This window comes from Trachemys scripta, chromosome 1 (assembly GCF_013100865.1).
Source record: "Trachemys scripta elegans isolate TJP31775 chromosome 1, CAS_Tse_1.0, whole genome shotgun sequence".
Lineage (NCBI taxonomy): Eukaryota > Metazoa > Chordata > Testudines > Emydidae > Trachemys > Trachemys scripta.
In genome coordinates, this window is record NC_048298.1 from 313,469,785 (window position 1) to 313,488,400 (window position 18,616).

The window sequence follows — 18,616 nt, forward strand, 5'->3', positions numbered from 1 at the left end:
AGAGGTCCACACCTCCATTCAAAAAATTTTAGGGGTCTGCAAATAAAAACAAAGTTTGAAAACCACTGCACTAGTAGACCTCCAGTGCCTATAGGGATATCACATGTAGCAATGTGAAGGATTTCACCCTTTTCAGTTTCTCAGTAACTCCATAGACTTCCAGAAAAGTTAGGAAACATTTTATCCTGTCTTTGTCCAACTCCCATTCAGGCTGAAGGATTCAGGCACTTCCTTTGCCCTGGTTTTGTGAAAGGTTTAGTTTACGTCTGACCGTATATTATAAGGCTGTGACATACGAGTGTTGCTGTGAAACTGAACAACTTTATTTCTTGACCCCCACTCACAATGTAACTCCACTGTTTACTGTTACATTCTACTGTGCCCCTTCAACATCACGTGTCTCCACTTTGCCCACCTCTCTTGCACAGCCACTCCCCTCCGCCGCACCACCAGCTAGCCAAAACCACCAGGGGACTGCTCCATAGACAGCGCTATCCATCAAGGAGTCAGCAGGCTGCTGGTGATCGATGCAGGGAAAAGCAGAGGCTGCGACTAGTCTGGTGTCTCACACATACAGCCCAGGGTGGGGCGATGTCCTGAGTGTGGGAAATTGTCCAGCCAGGGAAGCTGTCTGAGGAGGAGCTGCCCCGGGCGATGAGTATTCCAGGAGATCGCTGCTGGGTATCAGGGCAGGATGGTAGATCCCGGGAGGGACGCTACCTGGGAAAGGGAAGCAGTTCAGGGTTGAGGACAGGGACCTGCTGACCGTTGGAGGACTTGATGTGTGTGTTTAAGGGGAGGGGTCCATGCAGGGAACTGGCTACCGCTGCTGGCCGGGAGGGTGAACGAGGCGAAAAGACTCATCATGGGCCGGGGAATGTCCAGAGAAAGGGACTTTCTCACGGGTCCGGCGTGCGGGGAGCACCTCTGAGGCCGGGCAGCGGGGGAAGGCGGCCCGGACGGGTCAGTTATGCAGCTTCGCGAGCGCGGACATAGCGCCCGCAGCGCAGCGCAGCTCGCTACGCTCAGCCCCGCCCCGGCCCGCGTGGGTCGCTAAGAGGAGTGTGTGCGCGCGGGGGTGGGTGTGTCAGGCACCAGCATTGGACCCGCCCCTCGCTGTTAGTCCCGCCCCCCGCGATTCTGTCACTTCCTGCTCTCGTCCTGCCCCGTCTGCGTCCGGGTCGCGCCGCCGGGTCCCTCCTTACCCGCCCGTAGCGGGACACGCACTTTCCCTGCCGGGGCAGAAGCAGCCGCCAGCGGCGAGGCCCGGGCGGCTTGTGCGGGGAGGGGAACACGGGGCTCCTCTCCTCGTCCCCACGAGGCGCCTGGGGCTGTGCCCTGGGGGGACGCGCCTGAGGGCCCCGGCTGCCTGCAGCGGGGCGGCCCCTCCCGCTCCCCGAGGCAGGAAGATGCCGGTGAAGAAGAAAAGAAAATCCGCGGCGGCGGCGGCAGCGGATGAGACCGGCCTCAAGAAATGTAAACTGGGCAGGTACCGTATCCCCGCCCCCCGTGGTCCCTGCTGCGGCGTCGCTAGGCTGCGGCGTGGGGGCGGCGTTGCTGGGCAGCGGGGTGTCAGCGCTGCACGGTGCCACTGGGCACGTGTTGGTGCCCCAGGGCGGGTGACACCGAGACCTGCTGTCACAGCTCAGAGTGGATCTGAAACGTGCTGTGGCTTGGCGACACGTGTCCTCACGTCGCGACATCAGTTGGCTGTGACATCCCATGGTGTCATGGCGTGTTGGCATATTGACACATGCCGTCCTGTTGCTCTGATACGGGCTGTTGTATCGGAGCAGGGCGGCCCAGCCATTCAGTGCAGCACATAGTACAGTGACAGCTTGACATAACATAATGGGGTCACAGACACATCTTGCATGTTGTGGCATGGCCTCCATGTTTGGCTTGTTCAACAAGCTTGAGGGGACTAGCTTACAACCCTGCCTTTTTCCTGTTCTATTTTACATAACTGTGCCATTTACTATGGAGCTTGGGTTGCTCCCAATATCTGTCTCCTTGTTCAAACCCACTGCATCACACTTGCTGTTCTGTAGATCTGGGAGGCTGGGTTTCATAGTACCCATAATCTCTAGGTTAGGTTACAGTATGTGTAGCAGAATGGGAGTAGGGCGGCAGGATTCACAACAAAACAAGGAAGCCTAGAATACTCAAAACAAGTGAGAAGCATCTCATTAAAATGAATGAATATACCAGAGATCTGCTGAGTATCTAACGTCCCTTTTCAAAGGCCACTTGTGCTTCACTACCAGATAAACAGATTAGAGCAACAGTTAAACGTTATAATACACCCATCTGAACAAAATAGAATAGGGACTAACCAGTATAGTTTCTGTAAAGGGAAATTGTGCCTCTCTAATCTGTTAGAATTATTTGAGCATTTCAGTAAAATAGTGAGTGGAAGAGAACCAACTGACTGAAGTTATCAGGACTTCCAAGAAGCCTTTGACAAGTTTCTCACAAGAGGAAATTTAGTAGCTATGGGGTGAAAAGCAAAGGATTGTCATGGATTAGCAATTTGCTAAAAGACAGAAAACAAAGAATATGAATGGAGTAGTCAGTTTTCACCATGGCAAAAGGTTAGCAGTGGAATGCTCTAATGTTCTGTATCAGGTCCAGTGTTTTAAAAAAGTTATTAAACTGGGGGGAAAATAACCAAAACTCACTGTATGGCTTTGTTTCTTCCTTATTATTTACATTTTTAATCTCAAATTGATAGATGCTTTTCTTCAGCACAGCGTTAAATGGAGCTTGTCATTTAAGACCTGATTTTACAAAGTGCTGAATGTCCTGAACTCCCAGTGAATTTTGCAGTGTTTTATTAGGTGATAAATGTGCCCAGCACCTCACAGCATTGGAACCTTCTTTTCTTGTTTAACACGTCTCATTTTAAAGTTGCCATGAAGGAATTGCATAATTCCAAATCCTCTTTTAATGTCAGTTTTTACCTCATTATTACATAAACTAATAATTTTAATAATGTAAAAGGATGTCTTCTAAGTTTGAAAGAAGACTTTCTAAAGGTGTTATAGTTTGTTAAAGATTGTGACCACTTTTAATTGGAAAAAAATGTAGGTTATAAAGTATAATCTATGTAGAATGATGGACTGTACAGATTTTACCTCATACACATTTGCACGTCACAATGAAGTCATTGGGGTTTAGTGCACATACGCAAGAGCAGAACCTGATCTTTACTGTCTACATATTGTGTGTGTGTAAAATTAATGGATTTACCATGGATTGTTTATTGTTATTATTTTCTCTGGCATCCAGACACACTGTGCATGCCCATTTATAGGATATGTGATGATATAAACATGTTTACATTAGAAAAAGAGAACAAAATTTTTCAAATTTGTATATGTAAATAAAAATAGTGTGACTCTCAAAGGTGCTGAACTCTGTGGTTCCCCTTACGTGGGATTTGTGGGTGCTCAACACTTCTGAAAAATCAGGCCACTTACATTAGGATATTTAATTATGGATTTTGAAGCCTAACTAGGCACTCAGGTTTAAATATTTGGCTGACAACATAAGAGCAATTGCTGTTGCATTGATATTTTGACAGACCACATATTTTGTGCTCTTGCAAACTAGTAGTATTTTTAAATATCAGACAAGGAATATTTGTCATAAATTTGGCAGTGTGAGAGAACTAACTACAACTCTTATCAATGCATAGAATTTATGTGAAGTACTGTATCAAACTGCTACCACTAAAACAAATTCCATATATGCTGATTGTTCATGAAGACATTTTTTGGTTTAGTTCTGACTAGTAATAAAGTATTTGGAACTTAATAGAAAATAGTCATTTCTAAAAAATGAGGAACAGTGGATGTAACATTTTAGGCATGTGTATTTTTATAAGCTATTGCAGATCGCAAGCCTCTGGTAAAGTGATAAGTGGAGAGGAGCATTTTTCAAGCAAGAAGTGCCTGGCTTGGTTTTATGAATATGCAGGTATGGAAGTAACTACAGACATGTTTAAAATCATATGGGTTTGTTTGAAATTAACAAGCTAATAATAAATTTTAAAAAATTAACACTTGTTTTTTCACATTTAATGTTTTCTGAATAAATAGGCCATAAGACACATGAATTGGTGTTTCTTGTACAATTGTGTTTCCAGCTAAAAAGTATCCCTCTAACTTCTTTAGAACCCAAATCTCTTTCCCATCTCCTCCTCCTCCTCTTCTACTTGATCAGTACTCCTAAGGCTTATTACTTACTGTGGCCTTATTTAAAATAATACAGCTGTGTTGCATTGTACACAGTGGTTATCCAGAAGCCAAACAAGTGTCCTTCCTATTGATTCGGGGAAAACAAAACACAGTAAAAGCGAAAAGATTCTCCAGACAGTGAAATAACATCTAATTATCTTTTGCATGACTAAATTTTGTTGTTTAAAACATAATGGGGAGGGTCATTCAGTAACACTGTGCATTAGTTCATAATACTGTACCCTAAATTTTTGCTTTAATTTATGACAACACAGACCCCACAAACAGAAAAGGTTTGTTTTAAACGTTAAAGAAAGTTACCTTTTTATACATTAAGCCTTCTGTGCAGCTGATCACTCAGTTTAACAAAAACCTCAGTGTGTTTTGTGTAATTTGTTAAGCACTTTTTGCTGCTTATTTACTACTAAACAGTTAGAAATTGGGCCTTAGGAAATTGCTAATGTTTACAGAGCCCTTCTTCTCTAGAAAAACAACAAGGAGTCCGGTGGAACCTTAAAGACTAACATTTATTTGGGCATAAGCTTTCATGGGTAAAAAACCACTTCTTCAGATCCATGAAAGCTTATTCCCAAATAAATCTGTTAGTCTTTAAGGTGCCACCGGACTCCTTCTTGTTTTTGTGGATACAGACTAACACAACTACCCCCCATACTTGACAACTTCTCTACATTACTGATTAAAATTCATCCTAAATAGTTTAAGTTGTTACTGTTCGCTAGCACATGTGAAATGAGTTGGTTTTGTCCACTAGGAATTGGATCGAGTATCCATATCACAACTGATACCAATTGACACTTTTTTTGATAGTCTCAGCTGAGAAGCTTAGAAGTGAACTACCTTCTCACCCCTAGCAGTGGCCTCTCCAAACTACATTTGAGGCAGATTAGCCTGGGCTCTGCCACATTTTTTCAGTGGAAAAGTAGAGGATTTCAATCTCAAGAACTTTTGGTCATTAAATTCATAGTGCTTTTATGAAATCTAAATTGATGTACAATTTGCAGTTTTATTTTATAGGGTCTTGAACTATGTGAATTTATCTTCTATATTTAAAAAAAAATAATTTATTTATCATTGCATATTAACCAGTGGACTAAATGTTTTTAAGGATACAATTAAATGATTTCTAATCTAAAGATGTAATCTTTTTTAAAAATATATTATGTAGAGAGGAAAAAACTGTAACAACAATGAAGCTGCAACCCATTGAATGGATTTCATACATAGTGTCCTTTACAAAGTGCTAAGTGTCTGATCGTGCAAACACACTCAAGTACTTCCATTGAAGTCAATGGGGCTGTTAATTGTAAAGGAAAGTTCCTCATATTTGTAACAGTTTCAGGATTGAATGCTCAACTATTAAATATATTCCATGCTCAAGAAAACCACGTACTTGGACAGCAGTGTGCTACCTTGTACTAGATCCATAAACCAGTGGTTGTGCTCTGCAAACCAGATTCACTTTCCTGTCTGCCAATAGCACGCATTACCTGAAAAGGAAATAACTTTTAATATTCAGAATTGACTATGGCTCTAATTCCATTAATCAGCAGAATTACCAGTTTTTTAAAATGAGTTCTGATTCAGGATCATAGCCATGATACTGCTAATTTAAGATGGCTATAATGCATGAAAAAGTATAGGTCTCTCTCATCCCCTCCAACGCTAACCGTGTACCCCAAAAAGTAGTAATTTGCAAAATTACCATAGTTGTCCCAAAAACATAACATGCACCCTTTTGTAGTTTGGTAACATGCTGTTTTAGCAGATACCTAAGTAATTATCCAGGACCTAGCAAAATGGTATGTAAAGTAAATAGACATTCCAACATGTGTCCATCCAGCTTTGTTAATAGCCCGGTTGGAGTAATTGTTGGAACAAACTCATCAGAAATATCTGAAGTATCAGGGAGAGGATCATAGCAACAATGCAATGGATAAACCCCAGAATATGTCTGTATGTGGTTTTTTTTTTAATACGATGCCAAGTTTGCTGCTTGTCAGAGGCTTTATTATACAAAGGGGCAGCATATGGCATAAAACCAAGCATAACAATCCCAGCAAGCTCATCCTTAGATGCTATGTAATACATTTAATGTTATCACACTATTGTTATTTATTATAAAATTACTTCCAAAATGCTAAATTATCAGCTAAACTGAGGCTATGGACAATTATTAATTGGTAAATAATTAATTTCATATAACTTGATTCCTCCCCTGAAAATTTAGTCTTAAACCATATCAGCAGTACTTAAAAATAATAATAAAAACAATAGCTACTTGGCCTCAGTGAATGCTTTCCTTGACAAAATAGCTGTTGTAGGGGTTTGTTGACTAGGTCAAAGCATGTTGAAGATGGCTGAGTTATCAAATAGCCTTTGAGGATACTTTGTAAGTGATAACTGGTACTCTTTACTTTTCATCTTCCCCCTGCGATACAGATAGGGTCATTTTCTACCACAAAGGCTATAGATACAAGTAATGCTGTAATTCTGTGTCAGTTCTTAAATGTAATCTTTTATTTAATATCTCGTTTTTATGTATGTAACCAAAATTAGCTATGATTGTAATTTGAATGTTATATAACTTAGACTGATTTCTTTTTGGTTTTGAAGGTCCTGATGAAGTTGTAGGGCCAGAGGGAATGGAAAAGTTCTGTGAAGACATTGGTGTTGAACCTGAAAACGTAGGTTTTACTGCTGAACATTAATGGAAATTTAAGTAAATAAATTGATGAACTTTTTTTGCATAAGACTAAATTTAAACTTCAATAAGTGAAAGGGGAAATTGTTGTGTCTTCTTAATTATGGGGGCTTTTTCCTGTATTCTCAAGGTTACAACTGGGGAGGTTTGTGGTTTTTTTTTTTTGTTTGTTTTTTTTGTTTATTTGTTTGGGTTTTTTTAAGTGTGTCAACTAAGTTTATTTTAAAAAGAATAGATATACTTTATTTTCTGAAATGTAGGATTAGGGAAAGATTGTCACACAGAATTCAACTAATTTACCTACATTTCACATTTTGGAATCCTTTAAGTCTGTAGCACAATCACTTAATTATTTGAATGTTTTAGATGTTCTTCATAAACATCTAGATATCCATTTGTAAATTATAGTTGTAAATATTGTCTTCTTTGTATACTAACATTTTCCTTTCTTTTTTCCCTCAGATTATTATGTTAGTTTTAGCCTGGAAATTAGAGGCTGAAAGCATGGGATTTTTTACCAAGGAAGAATGGTTAAAGGGGATGACCTCGTTACAGTAAGAGTTTTTTATACATGATAGCATGTTCAAATTTGTGTTTGAGGAAGCAGCTATTAATTGCCCTTCTTTCAATTTCTGGATAGTATGCAGGACTGATGATAAAATATAGCACCTTTTGCACATAGGTCTCCAATTCAAACCTGGCCCCAGTCAGTCCCTGGGAGTACTAGACATATGCCATCAAATCAGCAATTTAATGATTTCTCTGAAATGAATTGGTGGTCTTGTTTCAGACCCTAATAGACTAATGTTCACTTAGCAAAAATCATACCTTGAAATGTCATCCTAGTCAGCAGACACACGAGTGAGTGGATATGGAGATATACCAGTGTTGAGGTATATTGGTGGGCAATATGGGGAAATTTGCATTATTGCATCCTACACCAACTCAGTGGATAGAGGATTTCAATATCCAGTCTCTATTGCTGTCAGTCATCTTTATTATTATAGGCGAGGGGCTGGAAATGACACCTATGTTTACATTGCCTAATGCTTTCCATTGTAAAGGATTCTTGGGACCATTCTTTGAGAAGCTCTCATATCTCCATTGTTCGCAGGTCTTTGATATTGTCAGTGGAAAAATCCTGAGGCTAGAGACGTCTTTCCTTTCTCTCATGAAATTCCATCCAGCTTTTTGCCGAGATACTAGTGAAATCAGGGTTTCCTTTCTTTCTCTCTGTTGCTCAGGAAACTTTTGACAACATGCCAAGATAATAACTAAATGTGAACATTCTAAGGCTGGGCTGCTACGGCAACAACAGCACACACTGTAATGGAGATGCTAGGAAGGTGCCAGAGCAGCTGTAGTTTGGGGAAAAGAAAGCTGGGCTCACCCCCCTGATCTGGCACATGACCCCAGTAGCCTATGCTCCCTGCAAGGGTGTCACATGGGACAGGATTCTCCACTTCCCAGTGAGTGCTGGGGAAGAGAGAGTCAGATGGGGGTCCACTCTGTAAATCCACCTGGACCCAGCAGCTCATTTTCCCACTGGACCTCGAAGGGCATCCCATGGGGCAGGAACCCCCCTAGCTTCCCCTCTTTTTGTTTAATTTTTTTTAAAGAACTTTTTAAGAAATTACATACAAAAAACTGTCAAAAGAATGTTATTTAGGTTGCAAAGTCAAGCACTCAAAAGTTAGGAAATGCCAGACTTACAGTTGCCTCTTCAACCTTAATTCAATCCCTTGTGTATATGTATTTTGATACAGTCTTTAATTACATGATTACATACTATTTTTTTCACAGGACCTCTGCCTCAGTCAGTGCACAGGATGGACGCACAAGAGGGCAAAATTAAGGTTACTTGTGCAACTATACATCTAACATTTCCTAACTTTGGAGTGATTTACTATGCAACCTAAATAATAATTTTAACATACTAGGTTTTTTGTATGCAATTACTTATATTTTGTCCAAAAGTGGGCTTTGTAGATGTGCAAGACGACGGTTTCTTGCCTCAGAGATCTTATATTCTACCTAGAAATTTACATGGAAGAAGAGGAATTAAAATCTGGGATTTTAATTAAATTTAATTCCGTATGTAACTTTCACCCTTTTTAACTCTGTCTCTTTTCTTTGTTTTTAACCATAGTTATTTTAGTCCTTCCCTTTTTAATACTTCGATTGTTGTTTTAACGGAAACTTATTGACAACTCCTTTCCTTTGAATCGTTGGTTCTCCTTTTTTCCTTTATAAATAAAACAATAAGAAGTCACCAGGACCAGGTGGTAATCAGAACTACTAACTGTGATATGTAACTTATCTCTTAAATCAGTCTCTGTACGAGATGATTGGAAGATAGATAATGTAAAGCTGATTTTTAAAAAAGGCTCCGGGGCAATCCTGGCAATTATAGGCTAGTAAGACTAATTTCAGTACCAAGAAAATTGGTTAAAACTATAGTAAAGAACTGAACAATCAGATCCAGATAACAAAATATGTTGGGGAAGAGTTAATAATTTATAAAGAGAAATCATGCCTGTTAGAATTCTTTGAGGGTGTCAACAAGCATGTGGAAAATGGTGATCCAGTTGATGTAGTGTACTTGGACTTTCAGAAAGTCTTTGACAGGGTCCTACACCGAAGGCTCTTAAGCAAACTAAGCAGTCATGGGATAAGAGGGAAGGGCCCTCTCATGGATCAGTAATTGGTTAAAAGATAGGATCCAAAGGGTAGGAATAAATGGTCCGTTTTCACAATGGAAAATGGTAAATAGTGGCATCCTGCAAGGATCAGTACTGGGACCTGAACTGTTCAACAGATTCATAAATGATCTGGATAAGCAGGTAAACAGTGAGATGGCAAAGTTTGCAGATGATACAAAATTACTCAAGATCGTTAAATCCAAAATTGACTTCAAAGAGTTGCAAAGGAATCTCACAAAACTGGGTGACTGGGCAACAAAATGGCAGAGGAAATTCCATGTTAAGTGCAAAGTAATGCACATTGGAAAACATAATCCCAACTGAATTTACAACATGATGGGGGTCTAAATTAGCTGTTACCACTCAAGAAAGAGATCTTAGAGTCATTGTGGATAGTTCTTTAAAAACATCCGCTCAGTGTGCAGCAGCAGTCAAAAAAAGCTAAGAGCATGTTAGGAGCCATTAGGAAAGGGATAGATAATAAGACAGAAAATATCATCATGCCACTATATAAATCCATGATACACCCACACCCTGAATACTGTGTGCAGTTCTGATCATTCCATCTCAAAAATATATATATATTAAAAGTGGAAAAGGTACAGAGAAGAGCTACAAAAATGATTGGGGTATGGAGTAGCTTCCATATGAGTAGAGATGAAAAAAGACAGGAACTCTTCAGCCTAGAGAAGATATGACTAAGGGGTGATATGATAGACCTCTATAACATCATGAATGGTGTGGAGAAAATGAATTAAAAAGTGTTGTTTACCCCTTCACATACCATAAGAATCTGTGGTCACCAAATGAAATTAATAGGCAGCAGGTTTAAAACAAATATAAGGAAGTACTTCTTCACACAACGTACAGTCAACTTAGGGAATTTATTGCCAGGGGATGTTGTGAAAGTATAACTGTTTTAAAAAAAAAATTAGTTAAGTTCATGGAGGATAGCTACATCAATAGCTATTAGTCAAGATGGTTCAGCAAGACAGCCCCATGGTCTGTGTGCCCCTTAACCTCCAACTGCCAGAAGCTAGGATTGGATGACAGAAGACGGATCAATTGAAATTGCTCTGTTCTGTTCATTCCCTCTGAAGTATCTGGCACTAGCCACTGTCCGAAGCCAGGGTACTGGGTACTGGGCTAGATGGACAATAGGTCTGACCCATTATGGCCATTCTTATGTTCTTATGAGCATCATTTAACTTTCCTTCCTGCTTAATTCCTCCGCATCATCACCTCTCCTTCCCTTCTTCTAAAGCCCAACAGGAAGTAGTAAGTTTAATGTACCGTAAATGAAACCTTCCACCAGTTATTTTATTCAGTTGATCATCTGACATTGTGGGACCTCTAGTGCAACAAAGATGTGCTTCTCTGCTACTCCCACTAATAATTTGGAAGAAGTTGAAGGGACTGCTTCTTTACATGACTGGAGAAACAGGCAGCATGGATTCAGTCCTCAGTGCACTTCTGTTCAGTTGAATCAGCCATTGGAGTTGATCATCAATTGGAGGTGGGAGCTGCAGAGAGGCCTTCTCTCTCCCTTGCAGGTGGAAAAAAAATGTCTCAAATAAAGCATATATATGTCAGTACCATTTAAGCCTTGGAGTTTTATGATATGGGTGGTGGTATTTCGTTTTGTGGGAGTACTGGACACACTAGCATAAAGCTTTATTTTTTGTTCTTTTTTAAAAAAATCTGGTAGATAAGTAACCAATGAGAACTTGGTGACAGACTGCTTTTGTCCAAAAATCCAGGTTCTCATCTCCGTGCAAGGTGTCTACTTTCCTCTGACACATCAGGTATCATTAAAGGCAGGATACTCAGCCGATGGACAATGATTATTATGGCATTTTCTATGTGGAGTCTGCCTTACGTAGACCCCAAAATAGAAGTCAAAGTACCACTCATTCTTGGCATTATATTGGCTTACATATTGCATACCTATATGTATTGCAGACATATTTTTTATATTTCAGTTAATGTCAGGACAAAGGTTCCAACAATGAAAGAGACAGGCTTGTTGTGTATGCAACTTGGTTTTATTTTAAATTTAACTCTACTGTATTCAAATTTAGGGACAAGTGTCCAGAGTGAAAGTTGACAAATACATGGTTCAGGCTTTCCTGGGAGGATAAATAAAAACTGAACTAATTTAGATCTTGTTATTATTTATGTAGAGGCTCACCATATTTTACAAAACAAATAAGGCAGGGTTGAGGTTAAGTGTTAAGTGTAAAACTAATAATTTTTGTAATGTGTATGTACAATTTAATTATTTTATTATTTAGTGAGGACTGATCTTCTTTGCACTCTACAGATTTGGCCCAGGGCCTGTGCCATTTTGTGTAGTTGCTAGTGCCCTCCACCAGCAGCAAAAAGTCTGCCAGGTAGAAGTTGTGACAGAGCAAAATGTCAGCAGTATTCTTCCCCTGGGAGGCATAGAGTGAGCCAACACAACCCAAAATAGGAGATGCTGGTTGGGAAGGAGGCACATCATCTCAGCAACATGCACTGCAAGATTCCTAATGGCCTCTCTTTCAGATATAACCCCTGCAATAGAACCCCAATGGAGTGCAGAGTTAATATAACCAACTGCTCTTCTTTGAAGTGAATCCCTACAGTGGGATCCACAGGTGAAAATTACCCATTCTGTGCCATTTTTGACAGAGCCAATTTCATGAGCAATAATTTTTATACTTGTAAATTCTGTTCTGTAATTTGTGAACCACTTTTTTCTGCCAGTCCCAGTTTAATGGGCACTGAGCAGTTCATGCTGTGGTATTTGCTCTCAGCTTTCAGTTAAGTCATATAAAAGAGGCTCTAGGATATTTTGCATAGTGCTTGAGCAATCCTGCAACTCTTACATATGTATAACTAATGAAAATTTTGTATATGCAAGTTGTGCAGCATAAAGTCTTTACTTACAGCTAGATTTTGCACTTACTGACACTGAACGGTACCTTACTCCATAAGGCTTGAAATACTTGCAGAGTAAGCATTGGCTTGCTAAACCCAGGGTTGTGAGTTCAATCCTTGAGGGGGCCACTTAGGGATCGGGGCAAAAATCTGTCTGGGGATTATTCCTGCTTTGAGCAGGGGGTTGGACTAGATGACCTCCTGAGGTCCCTTCCAGCCCTGGTATTCTATGATACTAAACAAGTAAGTTGGCAGAATCTGGTCCTTGGTAATTTAAAAGGTTGTACTTTGAATAGTACAAGAAGTGAATTTAAACTGTGTACTTGGTAAACGAAAGTCCTTTTACATGGCCTGAGCATCCGGAATGTCAGTGATTTGTGAATGGTGAATGCTTCTGAAAAACAGGTCTATATTACCCTCTGCAAGCATATTTATAATAGGCGCAAACTTGACCCTTGCATATAATGTTTTTTTTATTATTATTATTATTTATTATTTATTTAACATTATTTATTTGGTTTTGTTTAAGGTGTGACTGCACAGAAAAGTTACAGAGTAAGTTTGATTTTTTGCGGTCACAACTGAATGACATTTCATCCTTTAAGAATATCTACAGATATGCCTTTGATTTTGCAAGGGTAAGTCTGTCTGATCATTAGAACATTTGAGTACAAGTTCCTTTATCAATTTTTCCTAAGTGCTCCTTTCTTTGTAATTTTAGGATAAAGACCAGCGAAGTCTTGATATTGATACTGCAAAATCTATGTTAGCGCTTTTGCTTGGAAGAACATGGCCACTGTTCTCAGTATTTTATCAGTACTTGGAGGTATGCACTCTGTTATTGTTTTAAAAAATAAATTGTCTCAGCTGTCTGGAGGGTGACATTACAGTGTGCTGCTGTAAGAAGAGGTTTTGAGGATTGTGCACCTCTGTGTGAGGGTACAGCTATATTGCTCCTCCATTGCACCTTGATTGACACATAATGAAACAGTAATAGCTTCTGTATATTTCAAAGGAGAACTTCTTTTTCCTATCCTCTGCACCCTCCCAAGCCAAAGTGAGCTGTAATATAAGTAGCTGAAATTTCTTTCTTCTCATATCGAAAAGGTAAACTTGGAGTTAAATGTGCCTCTCTACCACTTAAGCCACTACATGACCCAAAGTGAGTATCTTTGGGGACTCTACTTTAGCTCATAGCCTGGAGGGAAGGAGAATCCCTTGTTGAATTTGATTCAGGGCAAGATGTAAAATATACCCTATTGTCCACGCTTCTCAATAACAGCCACTAGATTCTCCTGATATTTTATCTTCTGGATACTATTCACAACCAGTTTCCTCAGAGAAACTCTCTGGCTTCTGCAGAGGGTTGCAGAATATATCCCCCCTAATCTTCTATTTGTTTTTTCAGCTGGTGTTATATGCCCTTAGATACCAATTTGATGGGCATCTTGTGAATTGATGAAATAATGGATGTTAGTATCCAGTAATGGAATTGCATACATTGGGAAATAACTCAAGATGACTCTAGAAATACTAAAAATTAGACATATTTTTATCAGATTCCCTGATTAAATATTTTTTTATTTTTCTTAGCAATCAAAGTATAGAGTTATGAACAAGGATCAGTGGTACAATGTGTTAGAATTCAGCAGAACTGTGCATGCAGATCTTAGCAACTACGATGAAGATGGTGCATGTAAGTGTTCATAACATTGTTTATTCAGGTGTAGTTTCAATATTTCCAGTTCCCAGAATGGAGGAATAAATTTAAATTCCATGAAAGGAAACTTATAATTTAGAATAAACCTAAAGAAAAACTGGCCCAATGGCTTACAAGCAACAGGCCAGATCATCAGCAGTTGTTAATTGCTGTAACTCCCTTGAAGCACACACAGCTGTACCAATTTACAGGAGCTGAGGATCTGATCCATTGTGTTCAGCTGCTACATGACAACCAGGGTTTGGACACAACCTCTCTTTTGAGCCAATGAATGCTGGGCTCCAGTTAAACTGAGGCAACATAGTTTCCCATCCTTGGGGAATGATCTGTGGTTTTCTTCCAGCCAGAGCTAAAGTACAGTCAAGTATATTACATTTTTATTGAATAAGGCATATTGCTCCTTATTCTAGACAACAGCATGCAATTTTGAAATCTTTAGCAAAAGGGAATTCTTTAGCCTGGTTTGTAGCATAGCTCTATTAAGATGTTAATTTAATATCATCTTACTAATTTAATAAAATCTACTCAAACTGTCAAATGCTTTATTTTAAAAAACAAACAAACAAAACTTCACCTTCTCCAGCCCCCAAATACAACTCTCATTCATCAGTTTTTGGTGTGGTATAATTTTAGTTATCTTAAATTCTTCATAAACATTTGATCATAATAATTGACACTGAACACTACCTAGACTAAATGATTTAGCCTTTATAGTTCAAGAGGAGACTAAAAAGTAGTTTTTAAAGGCTTTGCATTGTGTAACTTTGAACATTGCTATTTCCAGGGCCCGTTCTCCTTGATGAATTTGTTGAGTGGCAAAAAGTTCGTCAAGTGTCATAGCAAGAACTTTGAAGAAAATGCAGAATTTTTTGATGCCCACCTCTATACAAACTAATGAGACAAAACCAAGGGTTGCATTTTCATGCTTATGAAAGACTTTACAGTGATTTTTTTTTTCCTTTTTTTTTTAAAGGAAGTTTTCTTGTTACATGTGATATGGGCATTGAACCACACCTCTTCTGAGACTGAAAGTTGGAGTTTGTTTTTGAGTCTTATGTTTATAGCATTTATTTCAGAACAATAAAGATCCAGATTTGTGACAAAGGCCTAAAAGTGAAGGATGTCCCATGAGTGTGGTGTCTATTTTTGAAATTCAAAGCTTTTCAGATTTTACTTTCTCAGAAATGCCCTTTGCTCTGAGTTGTGTAGGTTTTTTTTAACTGGCACTGTAGTATGCTGATGGTATGATTGTCTTGTGTGATACAAGTTAGACGGAATGACTGTTGATCTTAAGCTCCAGGTGGTGTATTATTCGTTTGCATACTAGTATCAGACATGGGTTGTGCCACAACATTCATCTCCAGGTGGAGACAAAGGCCTTAAAAATTCATTTTTCTCCACTACTCAGTCAGGGCTGTATCATTTAAAGGCATGGCCATTTTAAAAAAGTCAAATGTGCATGGCTCCATATGCTGTATAGCTAGAAAATAGTCACTTGTATATCAAACGGTACTAACGTTAATACTGTTTGGTACAACAAGGCAGCTGGACATTCTTACCACAGTTTAGTCTCTGGATTGCTTTGAGTGAAAAGTGCAATTTATATTTTAAAAGGGAAAGCTGGGAACACCTGATGACTTGGCTACAAGGCTAATTTAGATTCTTATACAGTGGACTAGACGCATTCACAAAGGTGATCCTCTTAACTGTTGCTCCCTGAAGGTTTTTTTTATAAATATATTTAAGGCCAGAAGGGACCATTAGATCATCTAATTTGACCTCCTGTATATCGCAAACCATTACATTTCCCCCAGTTACTCCTGTATTGATCCCTATAACTGCTTTCCATTGCCTCATTTTGGCATCTGATACCAGCTCACAGCATTTAAATCTGGGGGAATGGTATCACTATACTTTCCTATCAGTGAAGATGGATGCCACATTGAAGTCTTGGCATACTCGTGAAGAAGAGGGAGAGGAATTTAGTGAGAAAATGTGGAAGTCTGGGATGAGTGAGGGAATGAAGCATTTGTGACCCCTGCCTTATTATATTATTACTTATACTGTAGTAGAACCACACAACTCCAATCAGTGATCAAGGCCCCATTGTGCCAAATGCTGTAAATGCAAAAAATAAAAAACATAGTGTGCTCCTTGGGGCAGGGACTACGCTAGCTGTGACTTGAAGATCTTTGCCTCAGGGAAGTGATAACTGTTTTGCACACATTCTATCCAGGCTCAGGAAAGACCAGGAAAACTCATACCTGATGTAACTTTTTTTCCTGGCTTCAGTAACTAATTTACAGTAGACAAAAGGGGGGGAAATAGTGTCTCCATGTTCTTGTTGTTCTACAGTAGAGAAATGTTACTACTCTTTCTAGATTTACCTATTGTTCAAGGTGCAGGAGACAATGACAGCCAATGCTGTCCCATGAGCAGTCTTATAGGGGTCACTTTATACTGTAGATTTACACTTCTTTTATGGCTCTGTCCAAGTGAAGAAGCATTGCAAAAGACATTGAAACACTTTGAGCTTGCTATGCTTATACAATAGCTCATCTCCACACACACACTACAGTTGTCCTAAGCATTTTTCAGGCCTTTTAGAAAAAAGACCTTTGCTTAAGTCCAGCTGATGTGTGCAGTCTACAACGTTGTCTCCCAAATATGAAAGCCACACATTCTGTATTTGCTGGTACTTCTAATTTCATCCACAACACCGTGCCTTTTGTTTGCAAATTACCCTATATCTCCTGCAGAGAAGCAGTGCCAAGTCCTTTGAGAGTTATTTCAGCAGTCCCAGAATGCATTGACAGAGCAAGAGTTATAAGGTATGTGGGAGCAGTATGCACCAGAAAAAGTTCTAAGGAAGAACAAAAACTGCTATGTGGGTGCCTTGAACTGTTGGAAGAAGCAAAACATGAAATGAATTCTTGAAGTTAAGCAAGGATATCATTGCCGGGAGAGTGTTCAGACCCTGTGAGGCTCAGAAAGATTTAACTCTTTTTTCCAAAAGCCTTGGAATATAGGTTAAGACATTAACTGTTTGTAGTGTAAAAAAAAATTATCCTTGTAAGTAATTGAGAACTATTGTGAATTCTGTTTAAACAAGATGGTCCTAGGAGGTGGTAATAGTGTGAAACAGAGTGGTGCATCTGCCAATGCCCAGGTGTTTAAATACTTAATGTTGCGATACAAATTGATATATCAGAGTGTCTTTATATCTCTGAAGTTTTTGTCAGTATTCCTATAATAAATCCGTATTTCAGGGATTTATAACTTGATTGTGTGTGATTAAAAATCATATGAATTACTGTATAACTACTTAGCCTGGGAATGAATGTATTTAGACTTTTAAAAAAATCAGTATAATTTTTCAAATTGAATAAAACAGAAGCAGGTTTTTAAAGGTATGTTTTTGTGCTCATAACTGCAGTCGGGCTTGTTCTTTAAATGTGAACTACTGGCTTACACAGTTTAAATGTGGACTTGTCACTTTATCTGTTTTGTTGGAGGAGAGAGTACTTAAACCTCTCTACATCTTATTGCAGATAAGTGCCAAAAAGGCTACTAATGTATTTCCTCACCTGTATGTCCATGCCCACAAGCCAAATCTGAGTCTATCTGAATGCTTTAGCCTCAGAATTTAGTTTTGCTTTGCTCAGGAGCATTTCAATCAATGGATTAAAAATCTACAACAACGTTTTCATTATATTAAAAAAAAAAAAAGAGTTCACAAGTAAAATGCATTGTCACATTTATGACAATAAAAGCAAAGAAATGTAAGTGGAATAAAATATATTGTGTCTTCCAAAACCTGATGATAATGGTGTCTCTTCTGTGGTATTCTAAATAGAAAACTCCCCCTCAGTTCTTATGTTTTCAGATAGTTCCTTTTTATATGCCTTGTGTGGGTAATGTACAATTTTTCTTATTTCATAACAGTTCATATTTATTTTTTTTAAAAAGAAATGTTCAGAGTGAGGAGGTTAATAGTTCATCTATTTAAAGATTTGACCCATTTAAAAGTCTTAGTAATTAAAGGGTTAGCTATATATTCATATAATGCAAACACTTATTCACATGCCTAACTTTATGCTTGTGCATAAAGTTCACTTACTTAAGCATAAAGTTAAACATGCATATGTGTTTGCAAAATTGGGACCTATGTTAGCTCTTTGTATCGTATTTAACTTTACCATTTAAGCATCTACTCCTTTCCTAATATGACTTTGTAATTTCACTTGTTTATATGGTGGAATTGTTTACATTAGGATTTGATTAATATAGATACAAACTTGTTATAGGT

At 38.8% G+C, this 18,616-nt stretch overlaps 1 protein-coding gene across 3 annotated transcripts; it reads left to right on the plus strand.

Moving 5' to 3' along the window:
• The first annotated feature begins 1,122 nt into the window (after window positions 1–1,122).
• DCUN1D5 (defective in cullin neddylation 1 domain containing 5) lies at window positions 1,123–18,036 on the plus strand. 3 transcript variants are annotated; one of them, XM_034758873.1, is made up of 8 exons: window positions 1,127–1,489; window positions 3,890–3,981; window positions 6,876–6,946; window positions 7,426–7,517; window positions 13,117–13,225; window positions 13,309–13,413; window positions 14,181–14,283; window positions 15,092–18,036. In XM_034758873.1, exons 1-8 carry the CDS (start codon window positions 1,410–1,412, stop codon window positions 15,145–15,147), a joined length of 708 nt encoding a protein of 235 aa, XP_034614764.1. In that variant the 5' UTR covers window positions 1,127–1,409; the 3' UTR covers window positions 15,148–18,036. The 3 variants fall into 3 exon arrangements, with proteins under 3 accessions (XP_034614765.1, XP_034614764.1, XP_034614766.1); XM_034758874.1 differs by lacking the exon at window positions 14,181–14,283 and having other exon boundaries at window positions 1,123–1,489; XM_034758875.1 differs by lacking the exons at window positions 1,127–1,489; window positions 3,890–3,981 and adding an exon at window positions 8,767–8,819 and having other exon boundaries at window positions 6,870–6,946.
• Window positions 18,037–18,616: the final 580 nt, after the last annotated feature.

Coding starts and splice junctions, on each gene's coding strand:
- DCUN1D5 (XM_034758873.1), top strand. CDS start 1,410: ATGCCGGTGAAGAAGAAAAGAAAATCCGCGGCGGCGGCGGCAGCGGAT. Junction 3,982..6,875: donor TTGGTTTTATGAATATGCAG/GTATGGAAGTAA, acceptor TTGGTTTTGAAG/GTCCTGATGAAGTTGTAGGG. Junction 13,226..13,308: donor ATGCCTTTGATTTTGCAAGG/GTAAGTCTGTCT, acceptor TTGTAATTTTAG/GATAAAGACCAGCGAAGTCT.